The following is a 14,183-nucleotide window of genomic DNA, read 5'->3' as shown; positions in this document are numbered from 1 at the left end:
CCAATATTATATTTTAGTTGAAATTATTTCCCTTCTATAAAGCCCCCAGATGTGCTCTCCGTTTTATTCAGAATCCAATGGTCCAAATTAAGGTAATTATACTAAGGGTTAACTCATGTTTGGCATAGGAGGTCAGTAAATCGACATAGGAGTATACTCGTATTTGGCTTGTGAAGCTCATATACAAACTAGAAGTATACTCGTAGTTGGCAGCGAACGTGTTAAATAAATAAAAATCTCAGGATGAGCGTAATATGTGGAAAGTTTTTTTACCTTGGGTATTTATTATGTTAAAGATACCAAGCAATTTTATAAGCTAGGTTTTTTAATCCTTTTTCACAAAGAAGCAAAGGAAAGTGATCAGACTTGCTCCACCTTTACCACGAGTTACCTAGTGTTGCACTACGTGCAGCCACAAACTTGACTTACTTGTCTGTTTGTTTACTTGGGAAAAAGGATTCAAAAACCTAGCTTATAAAATTGCTTGGTATCTTTAACATAATATATACCCAAGGTAAAAACTTTCCACATATATATATATATATATTTTGCAAGAGGACTCGAATATACTGGCTGAATGGGGAAATGAGTGGGGATGTCAATTCAATGTTGCGAAGTGTGAGGTTCATCTCTGCTTCCCAAAGTGAAATTTGGGAAGCAGAGATGGAATGTAGAGTACACAATTGGTGGAAATATCTTGGAAGTGGTAGAGGAGATGAGAGATCTGGGGGTGATTGTAGACATGGACCTAAAATTTTGGGAATTTTGTATAAGGTTTTGATCAGGCCACATGTAGATTACTGTATACAGATTTGGTCACCTGGTTTTCAAAAAGATGATGTGTTGGAAAAGGTTCAGAGATGATTGACTAAGGTGGTTTCTGGAATGTTGAGATTGAAGAAAGATCGACAAAATGCAATTTGCAGAAATTGGTGGATAGAAGGAGGAGAGGGGATATGATCGAGACATATAAGCTGTTAAGAGGTTATTACCAGATTAATGTTGGGGAGGTGTTGCACAGAATGGGTGAAGATAGGAAGGGAACAAGAAGTCATCCCTTTAAGCTGTATAAGGAGGGTGTGAGCAAGGGAGTGAGCAGCAGGTTTTTAGCATGGAGAGTGGTGAGGGATTGGAATGCATTGCCCGAGAGTGTGGTGAGCGCGGAGACAGTGAATATATTTAAGTTGCAGTATGATGAACTGTGTGTATAACAGTGGACCTCCCAAGATGAGTCTTTGACTCCATGGAGGTTTTATATAATAATAATAGTGTCATTGGGAAAGTGGTTAGTTTGTTGCCTAGATATGACAGTAGTGAACTGAGGAGAAGAGCAATGATACTGAATGACAAAATGGCTGAATTGTGTCAGACAAAGAGTGTTCAATTTGTGAATGTATGGGAATGAATTCGAAGTGAAAAGAATGGCTCAAAGGTGATGGAATGAATCTGAATGGGTTTGGTGTTGGTCATTTGGAGTGATTGTTATTAAATAAGAGTGCACATGGTTCATACAAAGTAAGTACCACTAAGAGTCAGAGAGGTTGAGAAGCAGGTTGTGGAAGGACAGGAAGAGAATGGATACAAAGGTGAGGAAGTGATTATAGCAGAGCAAAGTAATGTAGTGCACAATGGTAGGGATGATAAGAATAATAATGAAAATCAGAATTGAGATTAGGGAAACAGGAATGGTCAGAATGAGGAGAGAAGTGCACCTATAGTAGAGAAATTGTGTTGATGGGATGGCATCAACGAGTGGAGAATTGTTGTGCTTGTATACTAATGTACGGAGTATCAGAAATAAAAGGGCTGTTTGTAGCATTGTTTGAATCAGTTTGCTCAAAGATAATTGGCATAAGTGAAACTTTGTTGACCTAGGATGATATAGTGTCAGGACTTGAAATAGTAGATTATAGAATTTTCCAAAAGGATAGAAAGATCACGAGAAGAGGGGGTAAGGAGTATTGTTAATGATAGCAGAGAACTTGTGTCCCTCAAGAGTTGAAGTTGAAAACAGTAGTACATGTAAAGATTTTGAAGCTTTTTGGTGCAAAGTTGAGATCAACAGAATAGTATATCTGATGGATGCTGTTATAAGCCAAGGAATGTGGAGAGTATTAACTGTGAAATGTTTAGACAAATTTTTTGGGCAAGTAAAATGAAAATGATCCTAATGAGAGATTTTAATTATAGGAATGTCGACCAGAAAAAAAAGATACCGTATAGTAACAAGGAGAGTGAATTTGTTGAGTTTCTATTGGATAACTATCTAAAGCAGCATGTGATGAAAGCAACATGAGGTTTATTGGTGTTAGATTTGGTGATATCCTCACAGGATGTGGTTGTGAATGAGGTATCAATACTGTCTCCTGTTGGTGAAAGTGATCATCAGATGGTTCAAAAGGTAGTTAAACCAAAAAAAAAAAAAAAAATCTTATCAAGCAGGTCTGTATGTGGAACTATAAGGTGAGTGATTATCATAATAAGCTCTGTAGTCAACTAGCATTGAAACATTGGGTTGATGAATTGTGTAGAAAAGCCTTTCCCATAGAAATCTGGGTAATGACCCTTCCCATTATGCATTGCATTATATATGTCCAAAAGGGGGTGTGTTTTGCATTATGGGATATATACTAAGGCAGGTGATGTGAAGTCATTAGCGTCTATATACAAGTAGCTCAAATGTGAATATATTTCACATGCCAAACATTGTTTTGCTTCCTTGGGAAAAGGATTAAAACGAATATAAAATTTCTTGGTATCTTAAATGTATAATAAACCCAAGGTAAAAACTTTCTACAAATATGAATATGAGAAGACATTGGCCAGACAGATCAAAGCTAATCCCAGGAAATTTTTCTGCTATGGAGCAAGCAAGAGGAAAATAATTATGGCACATTGATACTGGTGAATAGTTATGGTAGCAGAGTAACCAAAGCAAATGATATATTATTATTATTTTATTATTTCGTGAGACCTCCAAGGAGTCCGAAAACTCATCAAGGGAGGACACCTACTCTACAGCTCTCTGTCTCCACCACTACAAGGAAGCTCTACTACCATCCATCTACCAAGTGAAATTATTTCACAAAACTTCATCAGTGTATATCACAGTGGTGTGAAAGATGCTATACAACATGTAGATGGGAGTCAAGAGTTATGAGAATTAAAGGTGAAAGAACGACACGTGGATAAGTGGTGCTTGGGTTAGATGTTAATAAGGCTGTATAAATGGATGAAATATCATCACATATTTTAAAAAAAATGTGCAAAAGACTTCCCATGTCCTCGTCCTGGTTATTTAATTAAAGTCTTGCTGTGGTGAAGGAAACCTAAGGGGCAGAAATAAGGCAAAATAATACTACTCCACAAGCATTGTTTGAGAACAGAAGTTTCCAATTATGTAACGGTCATGAGTGGGCCGATGATATTAAAGGCTGGTGTAGGGGAACTCTTTAATTATTAACTCATGCTGTAATGAACAGATGTCACTGAGACAATATAGTGAACATGGCATCAGACACCTATGGGCGCTACGCCCATGGTTCATGATGATGATATAAGATAATATTACACAGGCCAGAAGAGTGACTAGTATGGTAAGGAAGGCAAAACTGGAATATGAGAAAATATTGGCCCTTAGATCGAAGGAAAAATCCTAGGGAATTTTTTAGCTATGTGACTAGTAGGAGGAGAAATTACTGTGGAAGAATGACATTGCGGGATAGAAATAGGAATAGAGTGATTGAAGCAGAGGACATAGTGGAATTGTTCAATAATAATTTTATTGGAGTATTTCATCCTGGAGGAGTCAATTTGAATACTAGAGGGATAGAGCAGGTTCGAGGTTTAGAGGTGCAGGAGGAGAGTGTGTTCCACGTACTGAGTACTCTGGATGTTAGTAAAGCTGTGGAACTGTATGGTATTTCACCACGAGTTTTGAGAGAATGTGCTAAGGAACTGACATTACCCTTGACCTGGCTTTTCAATGAACGTCTGGCTGCGAGAAAGGTCCCATGGAATGGAAGGAAGGTAAGATAGTGCCATTGCATAAGGGCAGTAGCAGACTGGAAGTGTCTAATTATAGGCCTGATTATGTGTCATCAGTAGTTAGTAAGATCTTGGAGAAAGTAGTGAGGGACCATATACAGCATTGGGCAGATGAGGGTAATGTTATCAATGAGAGTCAATATGGATTTGTGAAGGGAGCGCTCTTGTTTTAGCAATATGCTAGCCTTTTATGATAAAGTTACAAGAGCATTAGATGAGGGAAAGGCATATACTGCTTTTTTTCCTAGACATAGCAAAGGCATTTGACAGGGTGTCACATGATAAGCTTATATTCAAGTTGCAGCAGATGGGTCTGGATGTCAGATTGGTCAACTGGATTCAGCATTGGCTGTCCAATAGGTATCAGAAAGTTATGTATGGTGGAGCAATATTAAAGAGGCAGAAGGTTGCAAGAGGGGTTCTACAGGGCTCAGTACTGGGACCTATATTGTTTAACCTTTATATCAATGATATTGTCCGTGGATTGCAAGGGAACATTCGGTTGTTTGCGGATGATGCAAAGCTTGGAAGGGTTATTAGTAATAATGCAGATGTGGTACCCCTGCAAGGGGATTTGAATAAACTAGATAGATGGGCAAATGAATGGGGGTTTCAGTTTAATGCAGCGAAATGTAAGGTCTTGAGGTTTGGGACACATCGATGGGATGCTGCATACTCTATGGGAGGAGTTTAACTCCTCCCATAGAGTATGCAGCGTTGAGGAAGTAGGAGAGACAAGAGATCTGGGTTTTATGATTAATAGAAACCTGAAATTTAAGGGACATATTGCAAAGGTAGTGAAGATAATGCAGAGAATTGCTGCAATAATGAGAAGGACACTGAGCTGCAGAGATAAAATGGTTATCATTCCATTGTATAAGACTCTGATCAGACCACACTTAGACTATTGTTCTCAGATCTGGTCCCCAGGATTTGAAGGGGATAAATTAACTGTGGAAAGGGTACAAAGGTGGATAACAAAGATGGTGTTGGGAATATACAATGTTAGTTATGAGGATCGGCTGAGGGAGTGTGGACTGCAGAGTTTGGTGGATAGAAGGAGAGGTGATATGATTGAGACTATTAAACTGTTGAGAAGTGGTTACAGGGTTGACACTGTGGGGTTCTTTCGCTTGGTTGAACAGCAGGAAGGAGTCATAACAAGGGGCCATCCCTGGAAGTTACAAAAGGAAATTGTGAACAAAAGGATAAGGAGTGGCTTCTTTGAATGGAGGGTGGTTGAACCGTGGAATGCATTGCCTGATGGAGTGGTGAGAGCGAGAACAGTCAATGAGTTGTAAGGAGTGGTATGATAGACTTTGTGTTTCCTAGGAGGAACCTCTCTCAATGAGTCTTGATAGACTTGTGTTTCTTAGAAAGGACCTCCCACGATGAGTCTTTTGACTCCATGGAGGCCTGAATAATAATAATAATAATAATAATTAAATGTGAAGTTGTGATGAAAGTGTTGGAAAAATTGAATATTGAATTAGAAATATAATTGAGGAATGGACTGATTGATATAATATTCTCTATGATGGTCAGCATAGCTTTGTGAAAGGTAGGTGTTGTTTTAGCTATCTGCTGATGTTTTATGATAAGGTAACAAATGTATTGAATAAGGGAGAATCATATACAGTGATCTTCTTGGATTTGTAAAAGCATTTGAGAGTTTACCACATGATAAATTGGTGGACAAGCTGTAGAGTATAGTAATAGATAGTATGTTAGTTAGATGGATTGGAGATTGGCTCTCTAAAGGATACCAGAAAGCTATGTATGATGGAGTAGTGTCTCAGAAAAGGGAGGTAACCAGTGGAATGCCTCAAGATTCTGTTCTTGTGCCGATACTGTTTAACTATTTGATAACGATATTTCTTGTGGATTGACTAGAGATCTTCATATGGTTGCCGATGATGCAAAGTTAGGTAGAATTATTATTATTATTATTACCCCAAGACCTCATCGAGTCAAAGACTCATCTGGGAGGTCCTTTTATCACACACACATCTCATCATACCGTTTCTTAAACACCCTCAAATTCCTTGCAGACACCACACTCTCAGGCAAGGCATATCAACCATTCACAACTCTGCACGAAAAAAACCTGCCTCTCACTCCCCTACTCACACCCTCTTTATACAGTTTCCAGGGATGACCTCTGGTTCTCCCCTGATCTCCCACTATTCTCTGTAGAACTTCTCCACAATTGATCCTATAACAACCCATTACCAACTTGTAGATCTCTATCATATCTCCCTTTTTCGTTCTCTCCACCAGACTCTGCAAATTACATCTTCTCACTCTTTCCTCATGCTCATCATTCCAGAGGTCAGAAACTACCTTAGTCAGTCGGCTTTGGACCGTCTCCAACATCTCTTCATCCTTCTGAAAACACGGTGACCAAATCTGGGCACAATAGTCCATGTGTGGCCTAATCAAAGCCTTATACAATGGAACAAGAATCTCCCTACTTCTACACGTCAGAGTCCTCCTCATCATTCCCAGAAGTCTTTGTGTTGTCTTCACAATTTTGGCGATGTGACCCCTAAATTTTAGATCCTTATCCACTATCACTCCCAGATCTCTTATTTCCTCTACTTCCAACAATATATTCTTACCAAGCATAAATTCTGCATCCCATCTTTGTTTTCCAAATTTTAAAACCTTACATTTTGCAACATTGAACTCACATCCCTATTTGCTTGCCCAATCACTCAATTTATTCAAGTCTTCATGTAAGGCTACAACATCTTCACCACTCTTTATGGTTCGTCCCAACTTTGCATCATCTGCAAACAACTGAATATCACCATCCAAATCTTCACCAATATCATTAAAATACAAGTTAAACTTTAATGGTCCTAAAACAGGCCTCTGAGGCACTCCACTAGTGACTTTCCTTTACCTGGATATCGCACCCACATACACAACTTGTTGATACCTATCAGTTAGCTAGTCTCCAATCCAATGCACTAATCTAATATCCAACCCCATCTTCTCTAGTGTGACTATCAACTTATCATGAGGTACTCTATCAAACGCCTTTGCGAAATCCAAGTATATTACTGTGTATCCTTCTCCTCTGTCCAAGGAAGCAGTCACTTTATCGTAATAAGTAAATAGATTACTAAAACATGACCTCCATTTAGCAAATCCATGCTGTCCATCAAAGATAATACCATTGTTGTCAACCCAACTCTGGATCCTAGTTCTCACAAGCTTCTCCAACAACTTAACCACAACACCTGACACACAGATTGGCCTATAGTTTGATGCTTGAGTTCCATCACCTCCTTTATGAAGTGGCACAATCTTGCCCTCCTTCCACTCCTCAGGAAATTGACCAAGTGCAAGACTCATATTAAAAAAATATGTCAAGGCAGGTGTCAACTCCTTGTCACATTCCTTCATAATATGTGGTGATATATTATCAAGTCCCACAGCCTTATTTACATCTAGTTTACTCAACACCCCAAACACCTCTTGCTCACTTACAGTCAGTCTTTCCTCCCCCATCATTAACTGCTCTCAATCTCTCCATGAAGTCACATTCACAAGATTGAAAGGTCTTTATGAACTGCCTATTAAATATCTCCACCAACATTCTGCAGCAGCTGTCTTTATACCATTTTCTGCAATCAATGCCATCCTTCCATAATCATTCTTTCTTTTGCTGGCTACATATCGAAAGAACTCCCTAGGATTCTTTTTGGCTTCATTAGCTAACTGCTGTTCATACCTCTCTTTAGCTACTCTCACTGATCAAGTCACCCTCCTTGCCTGGTCTTTGTAGACCTCATGAAATTGGTTATTTCCCCTTCTCTTATGTTGCCTCAACAATGCCCTTTTTCTCTGTATCACACGCTTAATCTCTTTATTCACCCATCTCACACCCACCTTATTTAACCTTCTCACCCTTGGAATACATTTAGACATTGCATCTGCTAGATAGTTTTTGAAAATCCCCCAAGCTGCATTGGGGGATTTTCAAATGATCACTTTTCCAGCTAACTCCTCATTCCGTGCTACACCTGCAAGATGTCTCCTGAGCTCTTCATAATCACCCCCCTTGTAGTTCTACATATACGCTTTTCTCAAAGGGGTCCTCACACTGCTGGGAAACACCCAAGTAATCACCTGATGGTCACTCTCACCAATTGGTGGATGATTTGACACCTCATTTATAATTACATCCTCTGATGAGATGTCTAAACCCAAGACCCACAATCCTCGTGTGCCCTCTGTTACATACTGTCTGAGGTAGTTATCCCTCAAAAACTCAAGAAACTCATTTTCTTTACTTCGAGTTGCTATCTCATCATTCCAGTCTATATTGCAATAATTAAAATCACCCATAATGATCACCCTTTTCTTATTTGTTTGGCTAATTTGACTATACATTTCACTATCTCCACCATCCACATTACCTGGTCTGTAACAACATTTCACCAAGTATTTGATTCCATTCACCTCTATCTCACACCATACTGCCTCAAAACCACTGGCACTATTTCCGTCTTGCATCTCTACTTTATATGGACATAACTCTTTCTCTATCATCAGTAGCACTCCCACCTCCCTTTTTACTCCTTCTATCCTCACGAAAATTTTTAGCAGTGTGGCCAGTAGGAGGAGAAATGACTCTGGAAGTATGATATTGTGGGATAAAACATGGAATACAGTGAACTTAGGAACTTGACCAAGTGCAAGACTCGTATTAAAAAAATATGTCAAGGCAGGTGTCAACTACTTGCCACATTCCTTCAGAATACGTGGTGATATATTATTAAGTCCCACAGCCTTATTTATATCTAGTTTACTCAACTCCCCAAACACCTCTTGCTCACAATCAGTCTCTCCTCTCCATCATCAACTGCTCTCAATCTCTCCATGAAGTCACATTCACAAGATCTGAATGATCTTTATGAACTGCTCATTGAGTATCTCCACCACACATTCCGCAACAGCTGTCTTTATACCATTTTCTCCAACCAGTGTCATCTTTCCATAATCATTCTTTCTTTTGCTGGCTACTTATCGAAAGAACTCCTTAGGATTCTTTTTGGCTTCATTAGCTAACTACTGTTCATATATCTCTTTAGCTACCATCACCAACTAAGTCACCCTCCTTGCCTGGTCTTTGTAGACCTCATGGAATTGGTTATTTCCACTCGCTTATGCTGCCTCCACAATGCCCTCTTTCTCTGTATCGCATGCTTAATCTCTTTATTCATCCATCTCACACCTACTTCATTTAACCTTCTCACCCTTGGAATATATTTAGACATTGCATCTACTAGATAGTTTTGTAAATCCCCAAATCTGCATTGATCTCTTTTCTAGCTAACTCCTCATTCCATGTTACACCTACAAGCCAGTCTCCTGCGCTCTTCATTATCACCCCCCTTGTAGTTCCACATATACCCTTTTCTCACAGGGGTCCTCGCACTGCTGACAACCACCCAGGTAATCACCTCATGGTCACTCTTACCAATTGGTGGATGATTTGACACCTCATTTATAATTACATCCTCTGATGAGATGACCAAATCCAAGACCCTCAATCGTCAGGTGCTCCCTGTTACATACTGTCTGAGGTAGTTATCCCTCAAAAACTCAAGAAACTCATTTTCTTTACTTCGAGTTGCTATCTCATCATTCCAGTCTATATTGCCATAATTAAAATCGCCCATAATGATCACCCTTTTCTTATTTGCTTGGCTAATTTGACTATACATTTCACTATCTCCACCATCCACATTACCTGGTCTGTAACAACATTCCACCAAGTATTTGATTCCATTCACCTCTATCTCACACCATACTGCCTCAAAACCACTGGCACTATTTCCGTCTTGCATCTCTACTTTGTATGGACATAACTCTTTCTCTATCATCAATAGCACTCCTGCTCCCTTTTTACCCCTTCTCTCCTCACGAAACACATCATACCCTTCCATCGCTATTCCTGTCAGGATGTCATCCTCTTCCAACCATGTCTCACTTATTCCGTCAATCTTTTGGGTGAACAGACGGAATTCGTGCAACCATTTCATCTGACTTGTTTCTTATACTTCTAGTATTTGTATACAAACACAGCAGCTCATTTCTGGATCTACAGCTAGTTCCACTGATACCACTCACTCAATGTTATCTCTCCATGCTTGACTGGGGTCTATTCCCTTTCTGTTTGTTTTAAAACCTTTTTCAATTCTGTTTCCTCTTGATCCCAGGTCATCCCATTCCTTTTCTGTCTACATGTGCTCTCATCTCCTCTTGGTGCATCCAGCTTTCTCACACTGTGTACCCCTGTCCACTCTGAGACTCCCCATTTCCCTGCTCCATCTTGCACACCCATTTTCTCATTTTCTATACTCATACCACTCATTTTCTATACTCATACCACTCATTTTCTATACTCATACCACTCATTTTCTATACTCATACCACTCACTTCCTCTTTCATAACCACCTGTTCAATCACTCCTGTCTTACACTGTTGCTCTTCCACATCAGTTCCTGCTTGATCTTATTCATTCTCTCACTCTCTACTCACTTCTCTACCTTCCAGCAGCAGTCTCTCTAAGAGACTCACACCATAACCACTCAAATGCAGTCCATCGCTCCCATACAGTTCACTTCTTCCTTCAAACTCATTCCATACATTAACAAACTGTACTCCCGTCTCCACATGCATTTCAGCCAGCACATCATTCATAATCCTTGCTCTCAGCCTCATCTCACCACAGAAGAGAAAAGTCACTAGTCGTGTGCCTCGCGTCTGTTTTAGGTCATTGCTGTTTAACTTGTATGTGAATGATATTGTTGAATATTTGTATTGGGATATTCAGTTGTTTGCAGATGATGCAAATTGGGAATAAGTATGAAGAGCAGAGAATATGTTGTGGCCTTACAAGAAGACTTGAATAGACTGAGTGAATGGGCATGAGAAGGGGGACATAAGTTCAATGTTACAAAATGTAATTTACGCTTGTTGGTGATATATTGTTGGAAGTGGAGAAAATAACAGATCTTAGGGAGATAGTGGATTAGGATCTAAAATTTAGGGAACAGATTGTCAAAATTGTGAGGACAACACAAAGAATTCTGGGAATGATTCGGAAGACTGACTTGCTTGTAGAAGTAAGGGGATTCTTGTTCCATTGTATAAGTCTTTGATTAGGCCACACAAGGATTACTGTGTAGATTTGGTCACCTGCTTTTCAAAAGGATGAAGAGATGTTGGAAAAAAGTCCTGAGATGACTGACTAAGGTAGGTTCTGATCTCTGAAACATCAAATATGAGGAAAGATTGAGAAGATACAGTTTACAGAGTCTAGTGGATAAGAGGAACAGAGGAGATATGATGGCAACCTATGAGTTAGTAAGGAGTTGTTATAGGATCAGTGTTGAGGAGGTTTTGACAGAAAATGGTGAGAGATCAGGGGAGAACCAGAGGTCATCCCTGGAAACTGTATAAAGAGGGTGCAAGCAGGGGAGTGAGGAGCAGGTTTTTTTCATGCAGAGTTGTGAATGATTAAATGCCATATCTGAGAGGGTGGTGTCTGCAGAGAATTTGAGTGTGTTTAATGCATGGTATGATGAGCTGTGTGTATGAGAAAAGAACCTCTTAGATGAGTCTTTGACTTCATGAGGTCTTAGGATAATAATAATATATAGAAGCACAGGGTTTTCTCTCTTGTGAGCCAAAATACAAAAAACAATCACACCTATTCTCCTCTGAACAAAAAACACATCAGTAACACTGTACTTGGGCTAATTCAATGTCCCCAAATAGAGGGTGTCCCATAAGTCATTTAATCATATGCATGAAGCCAGTTATATATCACTACTGTAATTGTTCAATGTGTCTGCCGACATAAGCAATTACATTTTGCAAGCAGGTGAGAACATCACTTACAGAAACACAGAGCATATCTAGGTGGATGCATGCAATGTTGCAGTGAATGACATCTTTTAAATCCACTAAGGAAGATGGGTTGCTCAAGTACACCTGGGACTTTAAATAGCCCCACAATCAAAATCTACTGGTGGCAAGCCTGGGGACTGAGGGGCCATGCAGAATTGCAATTATGGCTGATGAGTCATTCTTTACCAAATGTGCTGATGAGAAACTGCTTCACAGGAGATGTGAAATGAAATGCTACCCTATTCTTCATGAACAGTGTAAAGAACATTTTTTTAGCTGAAGTATGGTACCATGTTTTCACATAGCAGTTGCAAGTAGCTCTGTGCATTTACTGAGCATATTTTCCAGCTCCTTGTTGCACATGGCTCTTCAAAGAAAAATGGACAGACAATGTTGGATGCAGTGAAGCCGCTCCAAACAATGAGTCATGGTGAATGCAATGCCTTCTCTATGTAGGCGTGTGGATTGTCCTGCACCCAAATTTGACAGTTATGCGTATTAACTGTTCCATGCAATGAAAATTGCACTTCAGCTGTCCAGAAGATGTCATACAGTGATTGTGGATCTTCTGCGACTTTTGTCTGGCCCACGTTGTGAATTCCTCCATCTTAGTGGTATCACTTGGTAACAGCTGGTGAAGAGATTGCAGCTTATATGGATTCAAGTTTAACACATCATGAAGGATGCGGAATAGGGAATGTTTTCACTGCAGCTGTGATTCTTGCAGCTTCCCATACACTGCTTGTTTTCTGTGCCACTAGGGCATTCATTTGTGATACCACAATGCTGGTATGGGCATCAGATAACACTGGTCTGCTGGTGCGAGAGCATTCTGACAAATTTCCAGTTTCTTTGAGACGTCGTATTAGAGACCGTAGTCTTGCAGGAGTGATAGGACTTCAACCTTTATTCATTCTTTTCTGTGTTTGAAACTTTCGTAAAGTTTCCACTACCATTTCCCTACTTACATAAAACGACTTCACTAACAATGCCTTATCCACCAATGTAAGCATCACAGCAACAAATATTTCTTTTCACAAAAATAATTCTGTTTGCCCTAGTGACTTGGAATTTGCACACATTCATTATGATCTGCCAGTGATACACCCTGCATTTTATAGAACTCTTATTTACATATATTTGCTAATGAGTCATATGGTACAGCACCCTCTAGCAGTGAAAATTTGAACTGAATTTTTTCTCTTCACCAAAAAAAATCCCCCTCCTTGCGATACACTTTCATGCAAACTGCACTCTAATTTACCAATTTTTCTAATTTTATGAATTATTGAAATATTTTAGGACTTATGAGGACACCCTGTATATAGAAGGTCAGAGACAGAATGCATTCGAAGGTCTAAAGAATAGAAAAAATTGAAATATAGAATGTCAAAAAATTTCAAGTATCTATACAATAGAGTTCACAAAAACAGAACCTTTCTGAATTCTAATAAATTTGTATTAATTTTTTTAAACGATTATATTATTTTACTAATATAGAAGTTTCAGTTCTAAAAAAATACTTTAATTATGCCATTATTCCAAGGCAGATTCCAAAAGTGGACATCATGACCAGTGTTGAAAAAAAGCTATTAAATTTCTGTTATCATATGAAGGGGCATTATCCACAAGATTACTTAGTGCTTCAGTTTCATTGAAAAGATTGTATAGCAGTACTTTACTATATTTCAATAAATATAGGAATAATATTGTTTAATTATTTACTCATGCAAATGTAAATTTTTGGTTATGATGAAAACTCATGGCTATTTTATGGTATTCTATTGGTGATATACAGAAAGTGAATCTTTAAAATTTCTCTTATTTCAAAACAGGAATTCGTATCACACCTTGACCGAATAAAAACTGCTAACATTGCCAACTTCACCTTAGGTCTTATTACAGCCTTTGAGCTCCTCCAGAAGGTAAGATGATACAAATTATTCTTAATGCAGTTAGCAACAAATTTTATTTCTTTTTTTTTATTATAATAAAAAAATTTTAATGTTTTTATAAATCTGTTCTGCTTTTTATATTACTATAAAGAAATTAAAAATAGCTCTTATTTACAGTTTTTTGTAAGACATTGTTTCCCAAAGTGTGGTGTGCATAACCCCAGGAGTGCATGAAAGTTTTGTATGAGATATGGTGCACTTTTTAAATTTTGATTAGTTTTTTTTTTTTTTTTTTTGAAGGTCTGTTC

General features: G+C 38.7%; 1 protein-coding gene across 4 annotated transcripts in view; it reads left to right on the top strand.

Annotated features, from left to right (window-relative positions):
* LOC150106232 (voltage-dependent calcium channel subunit alpha-2/delta-3-like) overlaps positions 1-14,183 on the top strand; it is a 2,133,114-nt gene that overhangs the window by 600,431 nt on the left and 1,518,500 nt on the right. For all 4 annotated transcript variants that reach the window (XM_090393048.1, XM_090393049.1, XM_090393047.1 and 1 more), the window contains one exon: positions 13,816-13,905. In XM_090393048.1, coding sequence (XP_090249174.1) covers positions 13,816-13,905 — 90 coding nt within the window. The remainder of the gene's footprint in view (positions 1-13,815; positions 13,906-14,183) is intronic.

This window comes from Typopeltis vanoorti, chromosome 5 (assembly GCF_054136105.1).
Source record: "Typopeltis vanoorti isolate ZY-2024b chromosome 5, IOZ_Tvanoo_1.0, whole genome shotgun sequence".
NCBI lineage: Eukaryota > Metazoa > Arthropoda > Arachnida > Uropygi > Thelyphonidae > Typopeltis > Typopeltis vanoorti.
This window is presented reverse-complemented; position numbering and strand designations above follow the sequence as displayed.